We start from the raw sequence: 26537 nt of genomic DNA, 5'->3' as shown, positions 1-26537 counted from the left end.
GAGCTGCAGGAGTTCTTTATATTAATCATTTGTCAGATATACAGTTTGCAAATATTTTCTCCATTCTGTAGGTTGTTGCCTTTTCACTCTGTTGATAGTGTCCTTTGACGCACAAAAGTTTTTAATTTTGATGAAGTCCAACTTATCTTTATTCTTTTGTTACCTGTGCTTTTGGTGTCAGAGTCATGAAGTCATTTCTAAATCCAACATCATGAAGAATTTGACCAACGTTTTCTTCTAAGAGTTTTATAGTTTTTAGTTCTCAAGTCTAGGTCTTTGATCTAATTTGAGGTATTATTTGTATACAATGTAAGGTAAAGGTGATTTGGGTTTTTTGTATATCTTTTTTTTCCTATCTATGAGAACTGAGGCATTAAAATAATACAGGACTGGGCATTGGTTCCTAAGTCACTAAGGAGCTAGCTAAGGGGGTAACTGCTCTCATGTCATGAGAGTGGGCTTCAGCTTTCTCAACTGTAGACTGAGACTAATATTTTCCCCTGTAGTGAGTTGAATTGTGTCCCCGTAAATTCATATCCACCAGGAACCTCAGAATGCAATCTTATTTGGAAATATGGTCTTTGCAAATGTAATTTAGCTAAGGATCTCCAGATGCACTCATACTGGATTTAGTGTGAGCCCTAAGTGCAAGGACCGGTGTCTTTGTAAGAAGGCTGTGCAAAGACAGAGGCAGAGATTGGAGTGATGCACCTACAAGCGAAGAAACAGCAAAGATTGCCTGACAGCATCCAGAAGCTGGAAGAGGCAAGGAAGGCGTCTACCCCTTGACTTTGAACTTCTCACCACCAGAACTGGGAGAGAAGAAATTTGTGTTGTTTTACCAAATTACCAGAGTTTGTGGTAATTCATTACAGCAGCCACAGAAAAACTAATCCTCCCTCACGGAGTATTTAAATTAGTAAATATGATCCTAGTCAAGTACATATCACGGTGTTGGGCGCATTGCCCAAGGCCTCTCAAGAATTTATTCTTCTCATCTTGGGTCCCACTCACAGCTGCCCACATCCACAACATAGAGCCGACCCAGCCACCACCTGCCAGTGTGCCCTCCCCAGCAACCCCAAGTTCTCTGAGATCTCATCAGCTTAAACAATAGGCACTTGGTACATCCATCTTACTAGACAGGGTGAGGTGGGCTGGACTTGAGTTTGAAGGCCACAGACTTGCTGGGCAACCTGGCCAAAGTCACTTTTCCTCTCTGAAGATTTGTTTTGTCTTCTGTAAAATTGTGATAATGATAGAAATGGCGCCCTCCTCATTGGGTTGCTGGGAGAACTCGACAAGGTGATGCAGGTGACAGTGCTTGGCACTATGACCACCAGAGAACTCAGAACTGCAAGGGACCTCAGAGACAGTCTTGTCCAACCCAGAAGGAGAGTGAGCTGCCCAAAGCCTCCGAGTGATCTCCTAACACCTTCCCCTCACCCTCACACACACCCCCACCAGCGCCCATATGAGGGGTGGAAGTGGCCCAGCTCCCAAACACTGGGCACCTAGATCCACCCCCATGGGGCTTCCCCAAGCTCCAGAGAGGCAGCTCCAGGAGAGAGCGGGTTTCCAGCTGTCAAGTGAAGGAAGTATCTCAAGCAGTAGGGTGATCAACGGTGCCGACCGCTGCTGAAAGACCAAGTATGAGAGGACTGTGAATGGATGAAAGCAAACTTTTTCTGTAAAAGACCAGATAGTAAATATTTTCAGCTTGGTGGGCCATACGATCTCTGTCACAACTACTTAACTCTGCCCTTGTCTATAACAAAAGCAGTTATAGACAATAGGTAAATGAATGGGTGTCACTATGTGCCAATAAAACTTTACTTATAGACATGGAAAGTTGAATGTTGCATCATTGCACGTGTCACAAAATATTCTTCTTTTTAATTTTTCTCAAGCATTCTTAGCTGGCAGCCCATGTGAACACAGGCAGTAGGCGACCCTTGGCCCCGGGGCCCTAGTTTGGCCGGTCATGGTCTCAGTCAGTGATTCTCAGCCTTTGCTGTGTATTAGAATCACCAGGGGAGGCTTTAGAAAAACACGAGTGCCTTACCCCACCCTGGCCAAGCACATCAAAATCTCAGAGTGGTGCCTGGCAGGGGATAATTTTAAAAGCTTCCCTGATACCTAGCAATTCAGTATAGACCCAAGAGAAATGAAAACATACACCCCCACAAAAACTTTTACATACATGTTCATGGCAGCATCACTCATAATAGCCCCAAACTGGAAATAACCCAATATCCATCTATTGATGACTGGATAAACAAAATGTGGTGCATCCCTTTTTCCGCCCTCTCCCCCCTCCCCCCGAGCACCGCTCCGGCTGCACCGCGCTCGCTCTGAGCTCCGGGCTCCTACTAAGCTAGCACCGCCATCGTCTCCATCCAGTCGCCATCATGATCATCCACCGGGACCTCATCAGCCATGAGAAGATGTTCTCCGACATCTACAAGATCCGGGAGGTCGAGGACGGCCTGTGTCTGGGGGTGGAGGGGAAGATGGTCCGTAGCACAGGGGGTAACATTGATGACTCGTTCATTGGTGGAAACGCCTCCGCTGAAGGCCCCGAGGGAGAAGGTATGGAAAGCACAGTAATCACTGGTGTGGATATTGTCATGAACCATCACTTGCAGGAAACCAGCTTCACAAAAGAAGCCTACAAGAAGTACATCAAAGATTACATGAAGTCAATCAAAGGGAAGCTTGAAGAACAGAGACCAGAAAGAGTAAAACCTTTTATGACAGGGGCTGCAGAACAAATCAAGCACATCCTTGCTAATTTCAAAAACGATCAGTTCTTTATTGGTGAAAGCATGACTCCAGATGGCGTGGCTGCTCTGCTGGACTACAGTGAGGATGGTGTGACCCCGTGTATGATTTCCTTTAAGGATGGTTTAGAAATGGAAAAATGTCAACAGATTTGGCTGTTCCTTTGGATCTATCACCTGCTCGTCATAACTGGCTGGCTGCTGCCTTTCATCCACACAACACCAGGACTTAGACAAATGGGACTGATGCCGTCTTGACCTCTTCATTTTGATGTTGATTTGTTTGGAGCGGAGGCATTGTTTTTGAGAAAAAAAAAAAACATGTCATGTAGGTTGTCTAAAAATAAAATGCATTTAAAGTCAAAAAAAAATGTGGTGCACCCATACAATGGAATATTATTCAGCCATAAAAAGGAACGAGATTCTAATACACGCTGCAGCATGGATAAGCCGAGAAAACATTATGCTGAGTGAAAGGAGCCAGACGCAAAATGTCACATATTATGTGATTTATTTGTATGAATTGTCCAGAATAGGCAAATCCACAGAGACAGAAAGGAGATTCATGGTTGCCAGGGGTTGGGGGAGGGGAACTAGGGAGTGAGTGCTAATGGGTTTGGGGTTTCCTTTGGGGATGATGGAAATATTCTGGAAGTATTGTAAATAGAGGTGATTGTCATGCAATACTGTGAATGTACTAAATGCCACTGAATTGTATACTTGAAAAGGGTGAAATTTACCTCAATTTAAAAAGAAAGAAGGCTTCCCTGATGATCCTATCATGTCACTAGGGTTGAGAACCAGGGGACCAGTGGAAGGAGACAGCGAATTTCAAAGCAGCAAGCCGGAAGTGAGGTAGAGTCCAGTGCAGAGGCCTTGGGAGTAGAAAGAATGGGCCCTTAACTCTTCCTGGGCTGGGAGCGGCAGTACGTTCTAGTAAGGCCTGAGGGGTAAAGTGGAGCCAGCCAGAACGGCAGGAAGGTCACTGCCGACAGGGGCAACATGTAGGAAAATCTGGAGGCACGGAGCAGTACAGCAGGCTCAGGCCAGCTCATGTAGGGCTTTGTAGGCTGTGGGCAGGAGCTTAGATTTGCTCTGATTGAGATGGAGAGCCCTTAACATGAGATTGACGGATCTGAAGCAAAGGAAAAACATGATTAGATTTACCTTTTAAGAGGCTCCCTCTGGCTGCTGGGTGGAGAACGGGCTGCAGTTATTCCCGACAGATACGGGTGCGCACATCCAAGGCTGGTTAGAGGGCAGAGTTTGCGGGCCTTAGTCATGGAGTGGGTGAGACTAGGAGAGGGGTCGACGCTGCTTCCTAGCTTTGGGGCCCCAGCAACTGGGAGATCGGTGGTGCCATTTCCTGAGATGGGGACCACTCGAGGGAGTGGCAGGATGATTTCGGGGACAAGGCTGGACAGTCCTGTTTTGGACATTGCAGTGCCCTCTGAAAAGCCACTAGACAATGCAAAACAGGCCTTTGAATGGACATATCTGGGTTCACAGGAGGAGCAGGTGGGTGTGATCTGCCCGTAGGTGTGGATGAGATGGCCCAGGGAGCGGGGATAGAGCGAGAGGAAGACGGGGCCTGGCAGACGGGGCAATGTGAGCAAAAGCACAGAGGCAGGAAGGAACACCGAGCTTTGGGGAACAGGGAGTGTTCTGGTAAGGCTGGAACCTGGGGCCAGGAGTGGTGGGAGGGAGACCATTTGGAGAGGTCATCTGGGCCCAGGGCCTGCAGAGCCTTGAATGCCGAGCTCAGGAGCTCAGACTCATCCCAAGGACAATGGGACGAAGGCACGGCGGGGCATGAGTGGGGGAGAGCAGGGAAAGGAGAAGGAAGGACCCCAGTTAAGATGCCCTGTTTCCACAGGTGTCCTTAGTGGGGATGGAGAGAAAGGGGAGCTTTGAGAAGTCTTGAAGACCTCAGTGGATACATGTTCATCATGTTTTTCTTCAAATTCACATAGTCTGTGAGAGGTAGATCCATGCTGCCCTCATTTTTCCTTGCCTTAGTTTACCCAGGCCAGGTGAGAAAAGTCTGCACTCAAACAGAGCTTTGATGTTTGCATAGGAGTTAAGGGAATCATTCACTTGTTGGTTGGACTGGGATTGGGCTCCCATAATATCTGAATTCACATACACTAGTGCTCCGTGTGTGTGCACGTGTGTGTCTGTGTATGTGTGTGTAGGGAGGTGTTTGATGTATTAGTGCCCCAAACGGAAGGCGATGCCTATTGAAAACCGACAAGAGGTATTTTTTTAATTTTTTTAACTTTTTTTTTTGTTTTTTTAAAAATTCATTTTATTTATTTATTTTTGGCTGCGTTGGGTCTTTGTTGCTGCGCGTGGGCTTTCTCTAGTTGCGGCAAGCGGGGACTACTCTTCGTTGCGGTGCACGGGCTTCTCATTGCGGTGGCTTCTCTTGTTGTGGAGCACGGGCTCTAGGCGCGCGGGCTTCAGTAGTTGTGGCTCATGGGCTCTAGAGCACAGGCTCAGTAGTTGTGGCGCATGGACTTAGTTGCTCTGCGGCATGTGGGATCTTCCCGGACCAGGGCTCGAACCCGTGTCCCCTGCATTGGCAGGCAGATTCTTAACCACTGCATCACCAGGGAAGTCCGACAAGAGGTATTTTTGAACACGATGTTATTACTATTAATCGGATGCTGTTTCCACACTTGCGTTCTGTAACTTTTTCCGGGAGGTTTCTTCAACTGCTTTGATGACATGCAAAGGCATAAAGAGGCCAAACGCTGGTTTCTGTGGTTTGAGTCTCCCGAGTGCTTCAGGGAGACTTCACCGGGTGCGTTAAATAAGGTCCACGTTTGGGAGGCAAATGTTAAGTCCTAGTCCTTCAGAGGTCAGGGTTCAGAGTGGGAAATGCTGCCTCACAAATATTACAGAGAGATAAGTTATTTTTTGCCAAGTGCTTATGCAAATTCCATATTAACTCGATTGAGCCCTAGAAAGAAATTTACGGAACAGTCTCTCGAATTAGGAAAATATGCAGGTATAAGGCTTTGCCCTGCTTGACTTGGCACGCAGGCTTCCAGAAGACGGGTTGGTGTTCTGCATTTAGATTTCCAGAGCAGAGGACTCCTTCTCATGGTAATGAGCCTTGAAACTAGGTGGTGACCCACTGGCATTTTGCACCTGTCTTCTTTTCCTTCTGGATTCTTGTCACCGTGACCATCATTGACATGATCGTCACTGTAGTATGGTCCTTGATGTGTTAAGGAAACACTTCAAACACGCAGTGGGAATTCTAACAGGGATCAAAAAGGATGAGATGATTTGTGTCTCCTGGGAATTTGTTGCACTGGATTACAAAATGCTCCGGTCAAAGGGTCCCTTCCAGGGGTGAGCAACTGTCGCATGCAGTAGCCATAGGAATGAATGAGGGAGGGGGCTTCTGTGGAAACACGGGATGCAAATCTGCCCGCTGTCTGTGAAGCTGAAGCTCCTGACCGGCCACACTGCCTTGTCTCCGGGCGACAGAGCTGGAGAGCGGAATCCCAGCCCGCCCCCTTCCTGAGCCCATCTCTCAGGACCCTTGCACTGGCCTCCTCACTCTTCTCCCTGTCTCCATGCCCCTGCCCAATCTCTTCCCCACTTCTCCTAGCTTTTCACTCTTCAATGGCTCTGGCGCCTAGAGCAGCATTTTCCGAGGCAGATGCTGGGTTCTGTACAACAGAGTCCTGAGTCTCCTGAAAGAAATGGAACCATGAAATACCAATCTGATCTCGTCACCCTGCAGCCTCACCCGAGCCCCACTTAAAACTCTTTGGGGTTCCCAGTTGCGTTTGGATAGAGTCCAAACTTCACCTGCTCTAGGAACCCTGCATGACCTGGCTCCAGGCAGTTCAAATTCAAAGGCTCATTTCTGGGCTTTTGCTTCAGCGGTTCTCTTGGAACCCACATGCCCCGCCATCTGCACAGTGAACTATTCCTCTTCCTTTAAGTCAGCTCTTCCATGCTCCCACAGTGCCCTGTGCTCCCCTCTCTAACTGCCTCTATCACTTGACTGCTTGTTGTCTGTTTCCTCCCCACAGGGCACCCTGGACATCCTTTGTTCCCTGAGAACAGGGCCAGGTGGACACAGCCATCCCCTCCTTTCTATGGCCACTGTTGCCTCTGCCACGTACATAGCCTGAATCCAGACACTTCTCTTCAGCCCCAGGCTCCCAGCTTCTCTGCCGAGATGATGCCAGTAGCCACTCCTGTGGACCACTTTCCCTGCCCCTCACTTTCCCTGTCTTTCTGCTGCTTAATGCTTACAACCCTTCAGTGGCTTCCCTCTGTTCTCAGGATCAAAGCTCTGCTCATTAGCATGGCATTCAAGGCTCTGCCTGACCTTGCCTTACTAGAAAATCCAAGAGAGGAGAGAATACGAACATTGTGGAGAGGAGGAGGCGACAGAGGGATAATTTGCTTACAACTCAAAAAATATGAGAGGGAACATTGTTTTAGAATCCATTTTCAGGGCTTCTGTTTACATATGGGGTGTGTTCCAAAAAATCCCCATGTATCAGGGCCCTGGATGGGCTAAATATTGCTGGCATAGCCAGGGCCTCGCAGACTTGTGAATTTCACTGGTGAGTAGATTTCTTTATTTTAAATTTGGGGACGGGCAGGGTTGCCAACTTTTTATTTTGCAAAGCAGGCACATTGAACAAAACACTGCCATCTTTTCGTGAAATAAAGGACTTCTGTGTACCCAGAAAAGTCCACGATTTCAGGATAAAGGTCAGCACTCTCGCTTTATGGGGGGGAATTACCGCAACAGTCTCACTTTCTTCTTTTGCCTGAGACTGGTAAAGACTCGCCCCTGCTATCAGGCATTTGGGGAACTGTTGTAGCCCCTGGTGCACTGGCTCCCACAGCTGGCTGTCTGCATTCCAGCGCTTCGCAGGGAGGCTATGTCTTTTAATTGGCCTGCGGGTGGGGAGCTGGGTGGGTGGGGAGAGTGCTGGTCCCTTTCCCACCTACTCTGGAGCCCATCCCGGCCCCTCAAACTACTTTGGTTAAAGGGATTAGGACCCAAGGCTGTGGGAGGAGAGGAAGCAGACAGAAGGGCTGCTGAAGCCCTGAGCACAAGCTGAGCTGCCTTGGGCCCCGGGGCCAAAGGGTGACTCTGAGTCAGGGCAAGTCCTTTGTCCCCGCCCCTGCCCTCACGTGGACTCCCTCTCCACTCTGGCGCCCCAAGGATCAGGAATCGGCACTGCTGACATGGAGAGTGGTGCTCTCCAGATGGGCACCTTCAACAGTGATGGGGCTGATGGCAAGGCCATTCCTAGAGCCCTGGTGGGCAGATGCTACCAGGTGGGTCTAATTTTGGCCACAGGTGAGGGTGGCCCCCTTGGGGGACTTTGCAAGGAGCGGTTTGTGGCACTTGGGAGCAAGCACAGGAACTCTGTGCTAATAGTGAGAGAACAGCTGTTTTGGAATTTAGAACACATCTTCCTAAGGATATGGTGGGGTGTGACGGAAGACCAGGCTTGCCCTCAGAAGCCTACGTAACTCAGATTAGTGTAAGCCCTCCCAGCTCCATCTGTGCCTCTCCTGTACTCCCAGACTAGCCTGGTGGCCATTTGTCCATGTCACACTTCTCTGCCTAGGTCAGTGCTGAGGAAAGGTGGGCGTTTTAGGAGAGGAGCTTGTCAGGCCAAATGGCTTCCCAAGTGGTGAACATCTGCAGGATATGAGAAGTTCAGGAAGGGGTGAGGAGTAGCAAGAGGGTGAGGACAAGGAGGGTGGTGTGGAGACAAGGCAGGCTTGGCCAGGAGTCAGTCCCAGCACCCACATGCAGTGGCAGTGGGGAGTGTGTGTATTCGGGGGGCACAGAATCATGGTTTCTAAGTGTAGAATTTCCTGTATGTAAATCAGCTCCATGATCAATTGCAGTTCAGCAGGGTAGCAGCTACTTGAGAGGCTCACCAAGTTCCAGGGAGGTCCTCAGCCTGGTAGGCTCAGGGCCTGATGTCATCGGTTCCCTCAGACTCACACTAACCTAACTTATAAGAGACTGAGAGACAAACCAGGCCTCAGATGAGTCATTTTACATAGGGAGAGTTATCTGGCAGGATAACTGACCTCAGACATTTGCAATATTTTGACTAAAGGCCTGTTTTTTTGTTCTTTGGGTTTTTTTGAGTGGGTGTCTTTTGGCACATGATAAACACGATCCTTTTCTGTTGCTTCTTGTTCCCGTGCCAGCTCCTGTGCTCATCCCCTGTTCTACAGGAGCACACTCTTTAGGCCCCGCACCATCGCCTGTTACTATTCATCCTTTGCCATAGTTCAATCTGCTAGAATGGAGGCCAACACACTTTTTCTGTAAAGCGCTAGGTAGTAGATATTTTAGGCTGTGTGGGCTCCATGGTCTCTGTTGCAACTACTCAGTTCTGCTGTGGTAGCACAAAAACAGCCGTAGACAATACAGAAACGAATGCGCGTGGCTGTGTTCCCACCAGCTTCGTGGATCCTGACACGTGAATTTTGTCTAAATGTCCCCTGTCACAAAATAACCTTCTTTTGATTTTTTCAACCATTTAAAGGTACAAATACCATTCCTAGTTTGCAGGTCATACAAACGGGCGGGTGGGCTGTATTTGACCTGCAGGCCAGTGTGCCAACCACCCCTGAGCTAGAAAACAGTCTTCCTGCATGTTACACTGTGGCCAGTGTCTTGCTGCTGGGATTGAGGTATCTCTACTACACATTGACCAGTTAGAGCCCCAGCTGCGTGTGACTGAGATGCCTCACTTAGAGGCTGCATTTTCCTCACCTCCTCAAGCCTCCTCAGTGTAGCTGAGTGTGTAGGTGCTGAGGTTCACCCATCAGAGCCTGAAGGACTCTAAAAGAGCATGATGTCTAGTGCCCTCCTTACAGGTGGGACTCCTGAAGCCCGAGGGCAAGGGAATGGCACAGGGCACCCAGAGTTAGTGGGAAAGTTGGGGGCATATTCGCATCCTGGAATACACAGCAACTTCCCAACCTCACAGTAGCCAGTATTTCTTTAGCTGTTATAAGAGTAACAAGTAATGCGTCTCAGCTCACTGTGTCCCAGACTACTTGCTTTCCAGTATCTCATTTAATCCTTAGCACGACCTTATTGCGTCCAGCCAGGATCGCCACTCTGTCTGGCTCGGAAGCACATGTTCTTAGCCATTCACCTGCTGGGGTTCCTGGTGATCCCCGTGCCCCCCTTTGACACTATGGGACTGGACCTGGTTAACTCCCCAACCTCAAGGAATCTCCATTTTGCTCCTTTTCCTTCATTAATTATTGAGGTGATACATGAAGTTGTTGTGGGAATAAAAAATAAGAATAAAATGCCTGGAATGTGCCATGTATATCGTGTGTGTTCAATAACCACTAGCTATTTCTGTTAATTCTCCTGCTAGTGTCATAGAATAAGCACTGCCCTGAAAATCAGAATATCCGCTCACTCCTTGTATGTTTTGTTTTTGCAGCCCCAAGATTCAGAGCAATGGATACAAGTCACAGAGGGAAAGATTTTGGCTCCATCTCAGGGAGACCCCCGCCCCCTACTATGGCTCAGAGGGTGGGGGAAGCCTCTGGGGGGGGTATGGAGGTGTGACCCTGTGGGAGACACAGGAAGCCTACCGAAGGGACACTGGGGGGAGATGGTAGTAGCCACCCTCAAGGAGGATGTGGTCCAGGGCAGCCTGTGTCGAATAATGGCAGGGACAGGCTCGACGACTCCGGGGAGCAGCGGCGCTTTCTCTTTGTCTTTGAAAGCCGGCTGCAGCCGGAGCCCTTCTTGAGAGCGTTCACGTCAAAGGCTGCAGCGGGCATTTTGCTGTTACAGTCAGTGTCGGAATCTGATTTCACCCGGTCCCGGAGATGGGCTCGGTTGGAGGGGTTCATGGGAAAGGACTGCAGCGCGTGTGTCGATCACTGAGCACGTTTACAGATCGACTCTGCCGATGTGAACTCGCGCTTTCAGCGCATTCATCAAAGCCTCGGGGGAGCTGACCCTGTCCCTCCTCCTTCCTCCCCCGGGCCCGCGGCGCTCGGCTCCAGGTCACCCCGCAACTTCCCTCTCGCCTGTCCCCCGCGCCCCCGGCCTCAGGCTCGTTTCCTCCAGACGTGCCGCTGTTTGCCAACCGCGGCCAGCCACGAAAATGGCCCTTTTCTTTCATCTCTGGGCAGGGCTCCACTGCAGGATCAGCTAAGTGGGAGGGCAGCCGGCGGTTCTGACAAACAAGTTCCGCCAAGGCGACAGGGGCCGGAGCGCGGGTGCCGGGTCCTGGAGCCGCAGCTGGAGGGACCCCTAGGGAACAGCGCTTTACCGGGAGGACACCAAGGCCAGAAGGGGAAGAGCCCTGTCCAAGGTCACCCGGCTGGCAGAACGCACCAGGCTTGTGCGCCGCCTTGGGTCCTGCTCCGGGCCCTAGAGGAGTCTGGCGCGCCGGGTGGAAATCACCGCACACCCTTGCTGCCGGCGCCTCCGGCTCCCCAGCCACTGTTGACTCACTGCTCCGGGCCCGCAGGGCCCACCTCTGAGACTTCCCTTTCGAGGGCGGGGTGTGAATGGGCCCGCGAGCCGCTGGCCGGCGCTGGCCGGGACCCAGACAGCCTAACCTGCTGGGTGCCCGCGGGCTCCGCCCCTCAAGCTCCAGCCCCGCCCGCAGGCTGCCGTCCCGCCCCTCGCGCATAGGCCCCGCCCCCTAGACTGCAGGCTCGCCCCGCCCCTCGCACCACAGTCGCAGTCCCACCCCACCTCACCTCGTCTCCGTCGGGCACGCCCCGCCAGAGCTCGCGCGCGCCCCTCCCCCGCCCTCCCGGGGCCGCGCCGCGCGCGCGCCGGTTCTGGGCGAGGCCCTGCAGTAGCGGCAGGGTTCCTCCCTCTTCTGCTCCTCCTTCTCCTTCCCGGCTCCTCCCCGACCACCCCCTCCGGCGCTCTCGCGCTAACTGTGCTTCTCTGGGCCCCGTCCGCCCGCTCCCAGCCATGGTGGCCTGGCACTCGGCGTTCCTCATCTGCCTCGCTTTCTCCTTGGCCACTCTGGTCCAGAGAGGTAAGGCGGGCGGGGGGCACGCGGGGACCCCGCCCTCTGGGCCCATGGGGCGGGGGCCCTGCGCCCCGTGGGCCCGGTGGTGCGCATGAGCGGCTCGGCCCCCGCCCGAGGGCCTGCTGCGGAGGCTGCCGGCGGGCAGGCGGGGCCGTGCGGGAGGATGGGGCGGGGGTGCTAGCCCCGAGCCCGCGGGGGCTGACCCTGCCGCAGTCCATGTGGCCGGTGGGGAGGGACCGGGACCCCTCTTGGTGCTGGGCTAGAAACAGCGGGATACTCCCCCCTTAAAATCCTGAACAAGGTGTCTCCGCCGGTGACAACACCTGTCCCCGGGAGATTGCCGTTGGAAAAACCTTGAAGAGAGCACTCATTCCCTGAGCAGGGCTTCTCAAAATGTGTTTCCAGGCCACCTGCAGCAGAAGCACCTGGGGAGCTTCCTGTGCTCACTCCTACTTTGTCAGGATCTCGGCGGGGTGGACGGGGGGTGGACGGGGAACGGCGGCGTGTAAGTCTAACCAGCTCCCCAGGAGCTTCTGGTACCCGCCCCAGTTTTCGAGCCATTGGTGATATTTTGCCAAGGAGAAGGACAGAGAAATTCTACCAAATCAAGGAAGCAAGTTTCTTAGACCCTCGCTACTCAAAGTGTGGTCCAAGGCCCACAAGGACATCTCTTGGGACTTGTTAGGAATGCAGCATCTCAGGCCCCGCCCCTGACCTACTGAGTCAGATTCTGCCTTAACTAGATCCCCGGGTAATTCGCAGGCACATTTATGTTTGAGAAGCATCTTCTTAGAATAAATGCAGTCTGTGGTTAAAAATCGGGTCGCCAAGGAGTCCCAGCAGAATCTTCTTACACTTACTTATCTCATCTCCACATCAGAAAAAGAGGTTGAGGAAAACACTGCAGTTGAGCACAGAATTGTGCTCTGAGCTTCCTGACACAAAGGCAGATTCAGCTAGTTAAAAACACATGAGCTCAGCAAAAACAAAACCGTGTCCTATAAGTGCGTTCTAGTGAGGGTTATGTTACTTATAAGGAACACTGGAAAACAGCAGACAGTCCAAAGCAGTTTTGCAAAAGATGTAGAAATGTTTCTCATGCGGGCAGCCCTCCTGGAGTCTGTACAAGAAGAGCCATTCAGCATTCTACAAAGGTGCCAGGCTCTGTTCTAGACACTGATGCTGCAGCAGTGAACAAAATTCAGGCTCTGTCCTCGTGGAGCTGACATCCTGATGCGGGAGAAAATAAGTGCAAACATCGCAATCTATATACTATTCGTGCAGTGAAGAATAATAAAGCAAGTTACAGGGTTGTTGAATTTTGTTTCATTTTTCCCTTTGGGGTTAAGATTTTTATTTTGTTTATGATGCATTTGTGGGGAAAAGTATGATCACTTGATTAACTTGCATCTAATGATATGGGACATTTGAAAGTGGAAGCGCAAAAAAGTTCGAAAAATGATGCTCCCTTCAAGGCTGTCTTCTGCAAGTCTTCAACATGGTAGGCACATTGAGAAGGTGAGGAATTTAAATGATGAGGTGTCAGGTTTTCATCATCACGGGTTACACTAGGTGATTTACAAAGCGGTGGGGGAAACTGCAAATGGGTGCAGCCGTTTTACAGATGAGGAAACGGAGGCGCACAGAGGCGAAGTAACTTGCCTCAGGTGGCAAAGCTAAGATTTGATTCCAGGCTTGTCTGATTCCACTGTCCTTGCTTTTAAGTATTAGGCATAATGCCTTTACACCTGGAGGCTGCCCTCCTCCTACGCGTTACTGGCCAAGTGGCCTTGGGAAAGTGCTCTGAACTTGGTTCGGTTTGCTCATCTGTATAATGCCTAACAACTCATAAAGGTATCTCGAGGGAACCAGGCGTGTGTCACCCTCAGATTTGCAGCCCTGCCACCAGCTACCATCTCCTGAGTGCTTGCTGTGTACCACTTCACATATATATTTTTTAATTGCCCCAGGAGTTTGGCTTGTTAGGTATAATCCCCGCCTTCCAGATGAGGGGTCCCTGGTCACATAACTCGGAAGGATAGAGCCAGAATCCCACCCATTTAAGATTGCTAGCCAGTGATCTTTTTAAATGTTAATTAACGCTGAACCAGAAGAAGCTTTTGCTTCAAGGTAGGGCCCCAGTTTCCTGGATCTTTTGTGCAGAACAACATGACAAATACGGGTTTTGCATTGGTGGTCCCCTCTGGGGATCCGGGCAGTTAGTTTCAGAGCTACTGTGTCAAAATGAACAAACACAAAGCAGGTCTCAGTTAGGTACCCACTGGCTCTCCGGGAGCCCCCAGGTGGTGGATCAGGTGGGTCTGCCCAAGAGCCACTTTCTTCTTGGTCCTGGTCCTCAGTAATGAGGTGTGACCTAGAAAGCCTGGCAGGCCTCAGGAGACACTCAGAACCTCGAAGCATGATTGTGAAATCCGCACAGACTCGGGCAAGTTGAGACAGATTTTAGGCTCCCAGGAGTTTAAAAGGTGGTTAACAAGTCATTCCTGGTCTAATTACAGATGGGCTTTTAGTTCACTGTGTATTTTACTAGTTCTGAAAAATCGTCTGAGGACAGGTATGTCCCCTGTCTGCACCTACAGAAATGGAAGCTGCGCGTTTGACTTCCGGGGAGAAGAATCTCAGTTGTACGGGTGGGTAACAATCATACGAGGGCTCCACTTCCCCAGTGTCTTCCACGCGCCAGGCCCTCAGGGCCTCACATTTACACCTCCCAACTACCCTGAAAGCTTGGCACTGTGACCCATCTTGTCTCCTGATGTTCGTAATGGCTGTTTGCATACAGCCTTGAAAAGTAACTGAGTGGTAACCCATAACTCAGATGAAAAACGTGGTCCAGTGAGGTTTTGGACTTGAACTCAGGTTTATCTGAGTAATCAAAGGAGGGGTCATAAATGCAGATATATCCAGGGATGGGGCAGGTGACAGAAATGGGAGCCGTGGCCAAGAATGTGTGATGAGCGTGCTGGCAGATCTCCAAGTGCCTGCTCCTTTAAAGAGAGGCAGCCCGGCCAAGAGAGGGAGAGTGCCAGTCTGCGAAGCAGGCCTGCCCAGCGCTACCACGGTGCAGGGCAAGTCACTTAACTGCTTGTTGCCTCAGTTTTCTCATCTGGAAAATGGGGATAATACCACCATCCGCCTCATGGGGCTGTTACTAGGATTAAATGAGTGCAAATGGATAAAGTACTTAGCACAACACCTGGCTCCGAGTGAGCTCTGTGCTAGTAACTATTATTCCAAGCCACATTTAAAAAATACACAGTGCAAACCTTGAAAATATTATGCTAAGTGAAGGAAGCCAGACACAAAAGCCCACATATTGCATGATTCCGTTTATATGTTATGTCCAGAGTTGGCAAATCCATAGAGACAAAAAGTAGATTAGTGGTTGCCAGGGTCTAAGGGGAATGAAGAGTGACTGCCTAATAGGTACCAGGTTTCCTTTTAGGGTGATGGAAGTGTTCTGGAACTGGATAGAGGTGGTGGTTGTACAACCTCGTGAATGTACCAAGAACCACTAAATTGTACGCTTTGAAAGGGTGAGTTGTATGGTATGTGGATTATATCTCCGTTTAAAACATTCACTGCAGTCCAAGCAGAACAAATGAGGGAGGTGGCAGCATGTGACCCCTGGGTTGGGGTTGGTCTTCAGGGCCCCTGAGTTTGGTCGGGCCAGGGAGAGCGAGAGCAGGGGGGGCCCCGAGTGCTGGTGGCGCTGGGATCCAGGCAGAAGCCCTGTGGGCTGACTTGGGCTATTGGATTTGAGCCAGACAGACCCCTGGGGCACCTGCAGGGTTGGCCCAGAGCTACTTAACCCTGCTCGCCTGAGTGCAGCAGTGGCCCCTGCAAAGGTGCATCCCGGGCAGGGGGGAACCTTCCCTGTCCTGCGTGGCTCAGGGTTGCCCTTATGCACCCCAGTCACTGCAGTGGACTGACAGGGTCTAGGGACTGTTTGCCTTTTAGTCTCACCTGTTTTGACTGGTTTGCAGCCCCTTCCTCACTGGCAAGGGTCACATCCCATCCCCTCCATCATTTTGGATACCAGGTAACAAAAATGTGTGTGTTTCTTAAACAGGCGCACACACACAGAAATCACCCAAGAGTCAGTGTCAGGAGGCACTGAGGAGGGTCCTTCAGCAGAGGTGACGGCGATGAGGGTGAAGAGGCTGTTGGCAGCTCGCAGGGGAGTGTGGGGAGCAGCTGATTTTGGTTTTCGTGAGTTCAGGAAAGATCCTTTCCAGGCGCACTGACTCCCGTTCTGGGTTCTTCCCCCACCTGGTGTTGGTGCTTTCCCTGCTGTGTGTCCACTCCTCCCCTTTGCACTTGGCATGTATTCCTCTGCTGCTCTTGGCGTGTGGGGGGAGGCCCGGCTCTGTCTGGAGGTTCCTGTTCCCCAGCCCAGGCTGGGCCCTCCCTGAGGCTGGCTCGCAGGTCCACTGACTGGCCAATCTTGGTTTGCATGTAAAAGCCTAAAGTCATCCTAAACGCGTAATAGAAACAGGGGAGAAATCTTTCATGCAGGTCAGTGTTCCAAATGGCCCCCAAAGATGTCCATGCCCTAATCTCTGGAACCTGTGACTATGGGAGGTTACATAGTGATTTCGGCCGGCAAGAGGACCTCAGTCTTTGTCTTCTTTGAAGAGAGAATTCAGCAAAGAGACCAAGACTGCAAAGCAGGTACAGACTTTATTAGAAGCACAGTACATGTGGGAGAGCACACAGGCAAACTCATGGAGTAGGGGTAGCAATGCCTTGCGCTCTGGGGTAGCTTAGGTAGTTAATATGGGGTTAGTCTTCTGGGGTTTAGATGAGGGTGACCCTCCTTTTTTCTCCCCTATGATCATGTCATCTGCAATTCCTTATTTGGGCTTCCACCAAGCACTATTTTTTTTTCTTTAATAAATTTATGTATTTATTTATTTATTTTTGGCTATGTTGGGTCTTCGTTGCTGCACGCGGGCTTTCTCTAGTTGCGGTGAACGGGGGCTACTCTTCGTTGCGGTGCGAGGGCTTCTCATTGCGGTGGCTTCTCTTGTTGCGGAGCACGGGCTCTAGGCACATGGGCTTCAGTAGTTGTGTCACGTGGGCTCAGTAGTTGTGGCTCGTGGGCTCTAGAGCGCAGGCTCAGTAGTCGTGGCGCACGGGCTTAGTTGCTCCGCAGCACGTGGGATCTTCCCGGACCAGGGCTTGAACCCGTGTCCCCTGCATTGGCAGGCGGATTCTCAACCACTGCGCCACCAGGGAAGCCCCTCAAGCACTATTTTGAATCTTTCTCGTGAGCACCTAAGCAAAACCCAGGGGGAGAGGGGGAAGGGTCAAAACCACAATGCTAATGATATTACAGTGTGGCCAAGGTCACTAGAGGATGACCTGGGACCCCTTCTGCACATGTGTCGGGCTGGGAAATATTGACCACAAAAATGAGGAGGCTGTGGTGGGCTGCTTTGTCTTTCAGCCAATCACGGCGCTTAATTCTTGTTGGTAGTTTATCTCAAAGGGTCAGCATGAAACCAGTTGAAACCAGTTGTAGCAGGTTAACCCAGGGCCTATCTATCTCCTTCCTCAACAGTAGAGGGGAATTAAGGTAGCAGGTGGAATTAGGTTGCCAGTCAGCTGGCCTGAAAATAAGATTCTCCTGGGTTATGCTGGCTAATTAAAGGATGAGGTTCCTTTAAATATCGAAGAGGAAGGTAGAGGAGTGAGGGTCAGAGTGATGCCACGTGAGAAAGAGTCCACTGCCTTTGCTGGCTCCCAAGATGGAAGGGGCCAGGAGCCAAGGAATACACAGACTCTGCCCTAGAGCTTCCAGAAGTAATGCAGCCCTGGCAATACCTTGATTTCAGCCCAGTGAGACCGCGTTGGACTTCTGACCTCCCAAACTGTAAGATAAAAGTGTGCGTTGCAGGGCACTACGTTGGCCATCATTTATTACAGCAGCAAGAGGAAGCTAGGAGAAGCTAAGGGGTGGATATTAGCGTCCTCTTCATTCTTTGAAAAAACTAGCTTGTGGTGTTTCTTTACATTGTTTCAATTTTGCCATTTTAAATCAACCCCCAATCTGCTCTCAGTTCAGGATTTTAAAATAAATGTGCAGAAAATTGGATTGTGGTGGTGGCCTTGGTGCGGCAATGAATGCTTTGAAGCACCTCTGAGGGCCCTGGAAGGCAGCTGGATTTCTTTTGCCTGGGTTTGATTTTAAACTACTCCTGAAGGAGATTGCAGAGTGCGCCCTGTGTAGTGGGCCACCTGTATCGGGGGCCCCCGGCTGTGTCCCAAAAGGCCTTTCCTACACCCTGCCCCCGCCCCCCCCCCCAGTCATGATGGCTGCGTTTGAAGCAGGTGCAGTCTGGGTACAGCAGACAGGCTTTCTTCTTTGTCTGGGCTGTGCCTGCCCCTTTGCTGAGGAGGAGAAGTGGGCTGCCGGCTCACCTTTGTCCCCAGGCGGGTTGGGGGAAAGGACCAGAGCAGAAATGGGTGGTCCTGGACCGCCACTCCACCTTCAACTAGTTTTTTTTAATGAATTTATTTATTTTTGGCTGCGTTGGGTCTTCGTTGCTGCGTGTGGGTTTTCTCTAGTTGCAGTGAGCGGGGGCTACTCTTCGTTGCAGTGTGCGGGCTTCTCATTGCGGTGGCTTCTCTCGTTGCGGAGCACGGGCTCTAGGCGCGTGGGCTTCAGTAGTTGTGGCACGCGGGCTCAGTAGTTGTGGCGCACGGGCTTTGTTTCTCCGCGGCACGTGGGATCTTCCCGGACCAGGGCTTGAACCCGTGTCCCCTGCATTGGCAGGCGGATTCTTAACCGCTGCGTCACCAAGTAAGCCCTCGAGTAGTTTTGAGCTCTGTTTTTGTTTGTTTTCTACATGGGGTTGCTCATCAGATGTCAGAGGGTTCTGCAACTTTAAAACAAAAACACTTTGAAAACTGTAGTGGAATCCCACAGAGAGGAGTGCCACAGCTCAGTGAACATCTGTTTAAAGGAGCGGCCAGACAGCCTCTGGCTGGCATTGCAAGGTGGTTCTGTTTGGGACTGTTTTCCAACTTAGAGGGGGTACCCTCAGCAAGAAACATTGTTGCAGTGTGGAATTCATGACCCCCAAAATAGTGCCAAGGCACTGAGGGCTCATTTTGACCTTCTTTTTATTTTTATTGCTGCTTCAGCTAGCCTGGGATGATGGAATTAACACGGGCCTGCATTCCAGTGTGGCCCCACCATTTGCTGGCCACAGTTGCCTTATCTGCACCAAGAGGCTGCTGACCTCTGCTTTGTCGGCCTCACAGAATTGTTGGAGTAGCCAATTAACTGCTAATGCAAATAGGCTGTGTTGTCCAGCTATTAGCCAAGTTAGGCTCCCCAGAGGGGAAGAGAATGGGAAAGAGGCCACCTGCCCAAGGGCTGCCTTCTTTGCTTGCTTGCATTGGTTCTAATGAGCATTCAGGGGCTTTCGTTTACAAAAGCCTTTATTGACCAGAACCAAAATGCCCACCGAATTACTGAGCTGGGCTCAGAGTCCCAATGAGCTCAGAGGAAGAACTGTCCCGGGAGCAATTCTAATTTAGTTGCTCTTCATATCCCGTTGGCCTCCTGCAGAGTTCTGGGCTATCTTTCGGGAGCAATCCATTTTACTTTCTCACCATTCATTCATTTGGCTCTGTCATCCAGCTTAAAAACAAAAAAGCAAAAATCCAAAGTAGTGCCTAAAAAGAAACAAACAAGAACTATATTTTAATCTTTCATTCGTAAAATACAGTATACCATGTGGACTTGCAGAAGTTTGGGGCTCCCATTAATTTCCTCCCAACACTTGGCTTCCCACCCCTCCCCCGCAGCTGCTCCTGGCCAAGGTTAGTGATGACCTCAGTGTGGCTAGGTCCAAGGGTCATCTGACACCCTCCCCTGGAAGCACTTTCTCCCCTTGGCTTCTGGGAAGCCGCACTGGTCGTTCCTTGCCATTCTTCCTCACCTCTGACCTTAGGGCTTGTGGGGATGCCTTGGGCCTAGTCCACCTGCTTTACTTGCACTCGCTTCCCAGGTGCTTTCACCAGCCTCATGGCTTTAAATGAAATCCCATCTGCATGCTTTTCACTCTTCAGTTTCTATCCCCAGCTCTGATCTCTCTTGACCTCCAGGCGCCTGCATTCAGCATCCCCACGTGGTCGTCTGATGTCTTGCTGGTGTTAAGTTACTGAAATTCTTCCGGTTCATCTGTTCTCCCCTCCCACCAACTGAGTCCTCGCCCTTCGCTCAGGATTCCTGGACCTCCCCATAATCCAGCAACCAAAGGGTCCATGCCGTGTGCAGCCATGTTAAGTTATTTTGACTATTACCCTTGCTCATACGCGTCACAGAAGACCCAGTGCAAACCTGAGCTGCTGCTGGCTGCCTCCAAGCCTGCCCCTCCCACCTGAGTAACTGGCATCCCCATGCTGCTAGGGGCTCTGGCCACTCCTCCATGGCTTCCTTCCCTCATGGCCCCCATCTGATCTGTCAGCGGACCACGCCTGTGACCACCCTCGGAATCATCCAGACTCCCACCTGTTTCACCTCCTCTGGCTACCTCCCTTGGCTGGGCCACTGTCCCCTCTCATTGGAGCCCTGGCAGTGACCTCCCAACAGGTGTCTCAGGGTTCACTTCTGCCCCCTACGGTCCAGTCTCTACACAGCAGCCAGACCATCTTTAGAGACCTAAATCGCATTGCATCCCTCTGCCCAGAACCCTCCAGTGGCTTCCAGTTGTAATGAAAATAAAACCTAAACCCCTCTGTGGCCTACAAGTTCCAACAGAATGGGGCCTACGCATGCTCTGACCTTGGCTCCCACCCCTGCCCGGGGCTGGCTTGCTGCTTCTCCAGGATGCTAAGCAGTCCATCGCCTTGGCATCTTCCTGTTTGCCCTCTCCTCTGGCTAGAAGTTCCTCCCCCAGGTAGTTGCATGGTGGGTCTCGAGGGCTTTGGAGCACCCCCATCAAGGTGGGACAGCTCGGGGCTTTGACTGTTTCTACTTGGAGAAGGGTCACAAAAGGTGGAGCAGTTTTACCCCAGATAGAGGCTGTTGAGCAGGGTTTCTCAACAATGGCACCGTTGACATTTGGGGTGGGAGAATTCAGCGGGAGGGCTGTCCTGTGCATCATGAGATACTTAGCAGCATTCTTGACTTCTCCCCACTAGGTGCCAGTAGTACCCCCTCCCAAGTCAGCCAGCCCCAAATGAGTGCAGACATTGCTCAATGGCCCCTGGGAGCAGAACCGCCCAGGTTGAGACCCGCTGCTGAACAGACAGACGTATTCTTTGTGATTCCACTCTCCATTTTCAGTTCCTCGTGAGTCACTGGAGTTTTCTGTCATCGTCACATTGCCTCAGGATACACATGTGAGAGTAAATCCGATCACAGCCAACCAGGAAAACACCGTAGGCTCCTCGGTGAGCTTTGAGCTCATCCTAGTTAGATCAGGTGCATCACCAATCTCCTTAGGTAGTTATTTTCTGCATAGATTCCCACAGATGGCTTGTCCCATCTAGTTTGTGTTGATCCTTATTAGCTTCAGTTTTAGCTGACGACCTTGTCTTTTTAAATACGTTTTACCATTTTCTGAGAACCGGTGAAAAAGAATAAACAGAAAAATGAGCCAAAGACTTGACCAGGCAATTCATAAAAGAAGAAATCAAATTGGACGACAAACATGAAAATATGCTCAACCTCATTAGTAATTGGAGAGATGCAAATTAACCTATAATAAGATAAAATTACATACCCTCCAGTAAGCTAAAAACTATAATGAAGTCTGACAATACCAGGTGTTTACATGGTTACATGAGTAATATGTGCTCTTTGTAGTAAAATTTGAAAATGTAGAAAGGTGTCAAGAAAATGCAAACCCCATAACCCAGGGTTAACCACTGTTAACATGTTGGAATACAGTATTTTTTTTTTTTTTTTTTTTTTTTTTTTTTTTGCCGCACTGCATGGCTTGCGGGATCTTAGTTCCCCTACCAGGGATTGAACCCGGGTCCTGGCAGTGACAGTGCTGAGTCCTAACCACTGGACCACCAGGGAATTCCCTGGAATACCGTATTTCAGTAGTAGTTTTTTTCTCTGTAGAAATATATATTTCACATTATTAGTATTGACCTGTGTATATAGCTTTTTCCCTTATTGTGAAATATGACATAGATATAGAAAAGTGTGCAAGGCCTTTAACAAATAAGTATAAAGTGAAGATCTGTGTCATCACCAATCAGGCCAAGCAATAGAATGTTGACAGCACCCAGGTGGACCTCTGTGTGCCCCTCCTGATCACAGACCCACCCTCCCCCCAGAGGTGACACTAGCCTGCCTTTTGTGCAGTCATTTTTTTTGCTTGATACTTCTACCACCTATGCATGTGGCCCTAAATAGTTTAGTTTGGCCTGTCCTGTAGTCTTGTAGAAATGGAATTACGCTCTATGTAGGCTTTTGTGTTTTGCCTCTTTCCCCCACCATTGCTAATGATCTGTTGTGTGTATTTGTGGCTCATTCATTTTCATTGCTATGTATTACTCCACTGTTTGAATATACCACAAGTTTTTTAAAAAATTCATTTCTTCTTTATTTTTTTAAAATTTATTTATTTATTTATTTTTGGCTGCATTGGGTCTTTGTTGCTGTGCGCGGGCTTTCTCTAGTTGCGGCGAGCAGGGGCTACTCTTCGTTGCGGTGCGTGGGCTTCTCATTGCCATGTCTTCTCTTGTTGTGGAGCGCAGGCTCTAGCACGCAGGCTTCAGTAGTTGTGGCACGTAGGCTCAGTAGTTGTGGCGCACAGGCTTAGTTGCCCCGTGGCATGTGGGATCTTCCCGGACCAGGGTTCGAACCCATGTCCCCTGCATTGGCAGGAGGATTATTAACCACTGTGCCACCAGGGAAGTCCCTTGTTCTCTTACTGATGGATATTTGGGTTGTTTCCAGTTTTTGAATGTTTCAAGCAGTTCTGTCATAACCATTCTTACGTAGATATGTACAAGTTTCTCTAGGGTACTGGTTCTTTTTTTGTTTTTAACTTATTGAAGTATACTTGGTTTAGAATGTTGTTAATTTCTGCTGTACAGCAAAGTAATTCAGTTATATATACATTCTTTTTCATATTCTTTTCCATTATGGTTTATCACAGGATACTGAATAGAGTTCCCTGTGCTCTACAGTAGGACCTTGTTGTTTGTCCATTCTATATATAACAGTTTGCATCTGTTAATCCCAAACTCCCAATCCAGCCCTCCCCCACCCCCCTCCCCCTTGGCAATCACACGTCTGTTCTCTATGTCTGTGAGTCTGTTTCTATTTTGTAGGTAAGTTTATTTGTGTCACATTTTAAATTCCACATATAAGTGATATGATATTTGTCTTTCTCTGACTTACTTCACTTATGATAATCTCTAAGTTCATCCATGTTGCTGCAAGTGGCATTTCATTCTTTCTTATGGCTGAGTAGAGTTCCACTGTATATATATATCTAGGGTGCTGGTTCTTAAACTGTGGTCTGGGGACCCTTGGAGGGCCCCCAAAGTGTTTTCAGGAGTCCACAAGGTCAGGCTGTTTTCATAATAACACTACGATATTAAATGCATTTTGCATTATTTTCTCATGAGTGTATGTTATTTCCAGAGTTGATGTGATGTGTAACAACATTACTCTGATGGCTAATGGAATGTGGGCTTGCGTCTTCTTGTGTTTTACATTTTTCTCAGTTTTAATTTCTAATATGATAAATGTCAATGGATATAACCCACATAAACAAAAGCTTTTTGAGATTCTCAAGTTTTGAGCGTATAAGGCCAAAAAGTTTGAACATTGCTGTCCTCGGATTCTACCTAGGAGTGGAGTTTCTGGGTTATGTAGTATTTGTAACTTCAGTCTTAGCAGGTGATGCCACACCGTCTTCCAAAGTGGTTGTGCCAACACTTGGCACTGTCAGACTTCTGTATAATTTTAGCTACTAGTGGGTGTGTACTTTTATATTTTTATGGTTTCGTTTGCATCTCTCTGGTTACTAATGAAGTTGGGCATCTTTCCATATGTTTATTGTCCAATTTGATTTCTTTATGAATTGCCTGGTCAAGTCTTGGCTCATTGATCTATTCTTTTCCTATGGTTCTCACACACGATGCTTTATTTCCTCATGTGCTTGGTTATTTTTGGCTGTGTACTACTCATTGCCCTTGAACTATATATGTGGGGATGCTTTGAAGTCTAGGATAAATGTACCTTCTTCCAGAGAAGATTTGTATTTGACTTTGTCAGGTGCCCTTAGGACATTATTAGCCTGGGACTACTTAAAACAAGTGTCTAATTTTTTCCCTTTGTTTCCACAGCACCAAGGCAGCCTTCCTTGCAGTCCTCTGGAGGTTGAATTGGGAAGGGGCAAGTTTGTTTCTGAGTCACCCTTACCCCAAGGGTATAGCCCTCTGGTGTCCCAGTTTAATGTGGGAAGAATTTTTCTATTAAATAGATTCCTCAATTTAGGTGGTCATGGTCCCAAACTACAGTCCCCTTTGCCTGTCTTGGAAGGTTGCCAAAATCAAAGGCAAAGTTTGTCCAGCTGGGTGTGCATGGGTTCCCGCATCTCTGGATTTCCTGCTGTCTCTTAGGTTTTGCCATGTTTGTTGTTGTTGTTTTTTACCATTTTGTCAGTTCTTCAGTGTTTTTAAGGGTACTTTTTTAAAATCACCCATTTTAGTTGTTCTTAATTGGAAGGTTGCTCCAAATAATCTGTCCTGCCATTACTAGAAACACAAATTGATATATCTTTATCCTGTTTATGTAACCTTACATTTTCTTGTGTAATTAAAATTGTTTTCAATACATGATTTCTGATGGATATTAAGGTGGACTCCAGGTCTTTGCTATTATAAATTACATTTCAGTAAACGTTTGTACATAATATTTGGCTGACGATAATGGTACCTAATGACAGGGTGGCTGGGAGAGGGCGGAGAGAGAGGGTGTGAACCTTAGCGCTCCATTCAAGTCAACTGTTGTTCCTTTTCTTATCACATACACACATGAGGTGGCCAAGGGGGCCTGCGGACGAGGAGACAGTCTCGTGCCGAGCGTGTGGGGAGCCAGCTAGACAGTTAAGGGTTAGAGGAGTAATGTCAGGTGACAAAGGGAGCCGATTAAGGAACGTGGATTGCCAAGGTACCCTGAGGGCCTGGCTCGAGTCACAAACCCTGAACTGGCAGCTGTGCCAATGCCAGTCAGCACAGGGGTGTGAGACAGCGTGGCCAGGCTGCTGGTTGCTGGGCATATGTTCGGTCCCCTCCAGGAGGTGTTAATTAAGTGCCTCCAGGCACCCTGCTCGGTACTGGGCCAACGGAGGTGACTCGGGCACTGGCCTCGCTTCCAGAAGGTCCCAGCGTAGTGGGGCTAGAGAGTGGGTTCTCCTCTCGAGGTTGGGGATTAGTAGGGTGAGAGCAGAACGTTGTGACACGGATTGCTGATGCTCACTCGGGTCTCTGCTGTGACCACGCTGGGGCTGTACCCCAAGGGGAGCAGGAGGGGCTGCCAAAGCGCTGCCTGGCAGGCTCTGCAGGTCAGCTGGGGCAGGAGGTTCGGCCGGGAGTGGGAAGATGGGGCCAGGACCAGAGAGTGGGATTTCCAAGGTGGTGCAGTTTCTTGTGCCGAGTGGGGATGCAGTTGCCTTTAGCAGAGTGAGGTGGGTGAAGGGTTTTGGAGATGCGGAAGGTGGTGAAGGGGCCGAGGGCAGGATCTGGAGGATACCCAGGCCGCAGTTAGCATACTAGGTTGACTTGGGCTAGAGGGAGAACCCAGCCACTGCCGGGCGGCTCCACTCGCTCCATGACTCGGAGGGAATATGCTGGAAGTCAGGAGAGGATGGCCTTAAGGAAAGGGGCAGCAGCTAGGTAGCTGCAGCCTCACAAGAGGAGGGAGGGCTGACTGAGGGTGAGGGTGGGTTTCTTGGAGGGCCTGATCTTCCCTAGAGAGGAGGAAACAGGCAAAATGTCGTAAAGGTACTTGCCCATGGTCACAGATGGTAACCTTTATAACCACTGCCTCTGAAGTGCAGAAGCCTTTGTGTAGCAGGTTGATTTCCCTTCTCCTCCCACAAGTTGAAATAGTTCCATTTTCACATACCATACAATTCACCGACTGAAAGTGTACAATTCGGTGGGTTTTAGTATATTCAGAGTGGGGCAACCATCACATTGCATTCTGGAGCATTTCTGTCACCCCAAAAAGAAGCCCCATGCCCTTCAGCAGCCCCTCTCCCAATCCACCCCCCTTCCTCCCTGGCAGCCACTAGTCTGCTTTGTATCTGTGTATTTGCTTATTTTAGAGACTTCATAGGAGTGGAATCATGCAGTGTGTAGCCTTTTGTATCTGGTTTCTTTCAATCAGCATAATGTTGACAAGGTTCATCCATATTGTAGCACGTGTCAGTGCTTCATGCCTTTTTATGGCTCAGATGATGGACACGGGTTGTTTCTACACTTCGCCTACTATGAATACTGCTGTAAACATTCATGTACAGACTTTTGTGTGGATGTAAGTTTTCAATTATCTTGGGTAGAATTGCTAGGTCAGATGGTAATGCTGTGCTTTACTTCTTTGGGAACTGTCAGGCGGGTTTACAAAGCTGCTGCATCATTTTACAATCCCACCAGCAGCGTGTGAGGGTTCTAGTTTCTCCACATTCTCACCAATGCTTAT

The 26537-nt window shown here is 49.7% G+C and overlaps 2 protein-coding genes across 2 annotated transcripts in view; both read left to right on the top strand.

Annotated features, from left to right (window-relative positions):
- The first annotated feature begins 2397 nt into the window (after window positions 1-2397).
- Window positions 2398-9731, top strand: LOC133081940 (translationally-controlled tumor protein-like). The gene is made up of 6 exons (XM_061178246.1): window positions 2398-2684; window positions 2775-2925; window positions 4323-4391; window positions 5491-5589; window positions 7993-8108; window positions 9678-9731. The coding sequence occupies exons 1-6, from the start codon at window positions 2412-2414 to the stop codon at window positions 9729-9731; spliced, it is 762 nt and encodes a 253-aa protein (XP_061034229.1). The 5' UTR covers window positions 2398-2411.
- Window positions 9732-11593: 1862 nt separating this feature from the next.
- Window positions 11594-26537, top strand: part of CD99L2 (CD99 molecule like 2) — a 104421-nt gene continuing 89477 nt past the window's right edge. Inside the window, exon 1 of the mRNA XM_061178870.1 lies at window positions 11594-11830. Coding sequence (XP_061034853.1) covers window positions 11764-11830 — 67 coding nt within the window. The 5' untranslated portion in view covers window positions 11594-11763. The remainder of the gene's footprint in view (window positions 11831-26537) is intronic.

This window comes from Eubalaena glacialis, chromosome X (genome assembly GCF_028564815.1).
Source record: "Eubalaena glacialis isolate mEubGla1 chromosome X, mEubGla1.1.hap2.+ XY, whole genome shotgun sequence".
Taxonomy (NCBI): domain Eukaryota; kingdom Metazoa; phylum Chordata; class Mammalia; order Artiodactyla; family Balaenidae; genus Eubalaena; species Eubalaena glacialis.
Note: the sequence above shows the minus strand (reverse complement) of the source record. Positions and strands in the feature narration are given on the sequence as shown.

Coding starts and splice junctions, on each gene's coding strand:
- LOC133081940 (XM_061178246.1), top strand. CDS start 2,412: ATGATCATCCACCGGGACCTCATCAGCCATGAGAAGATGTTCTCCGAC. Junction 4,392..5,490: donor GGCCTGGCAGACGGGGCAAT/GTGAGCAAAAGC, acceptor TTTTTCCGGGAG/GTTTCTTCAACTGCTTTGAT. Junction 8,109..9,677: donor TGGTGGGCAGATGCTACCAG/GTGGGTCTAATT, acceptor CCCTCCTTACAG/GTGGGACTCCTGAAGCCCGA.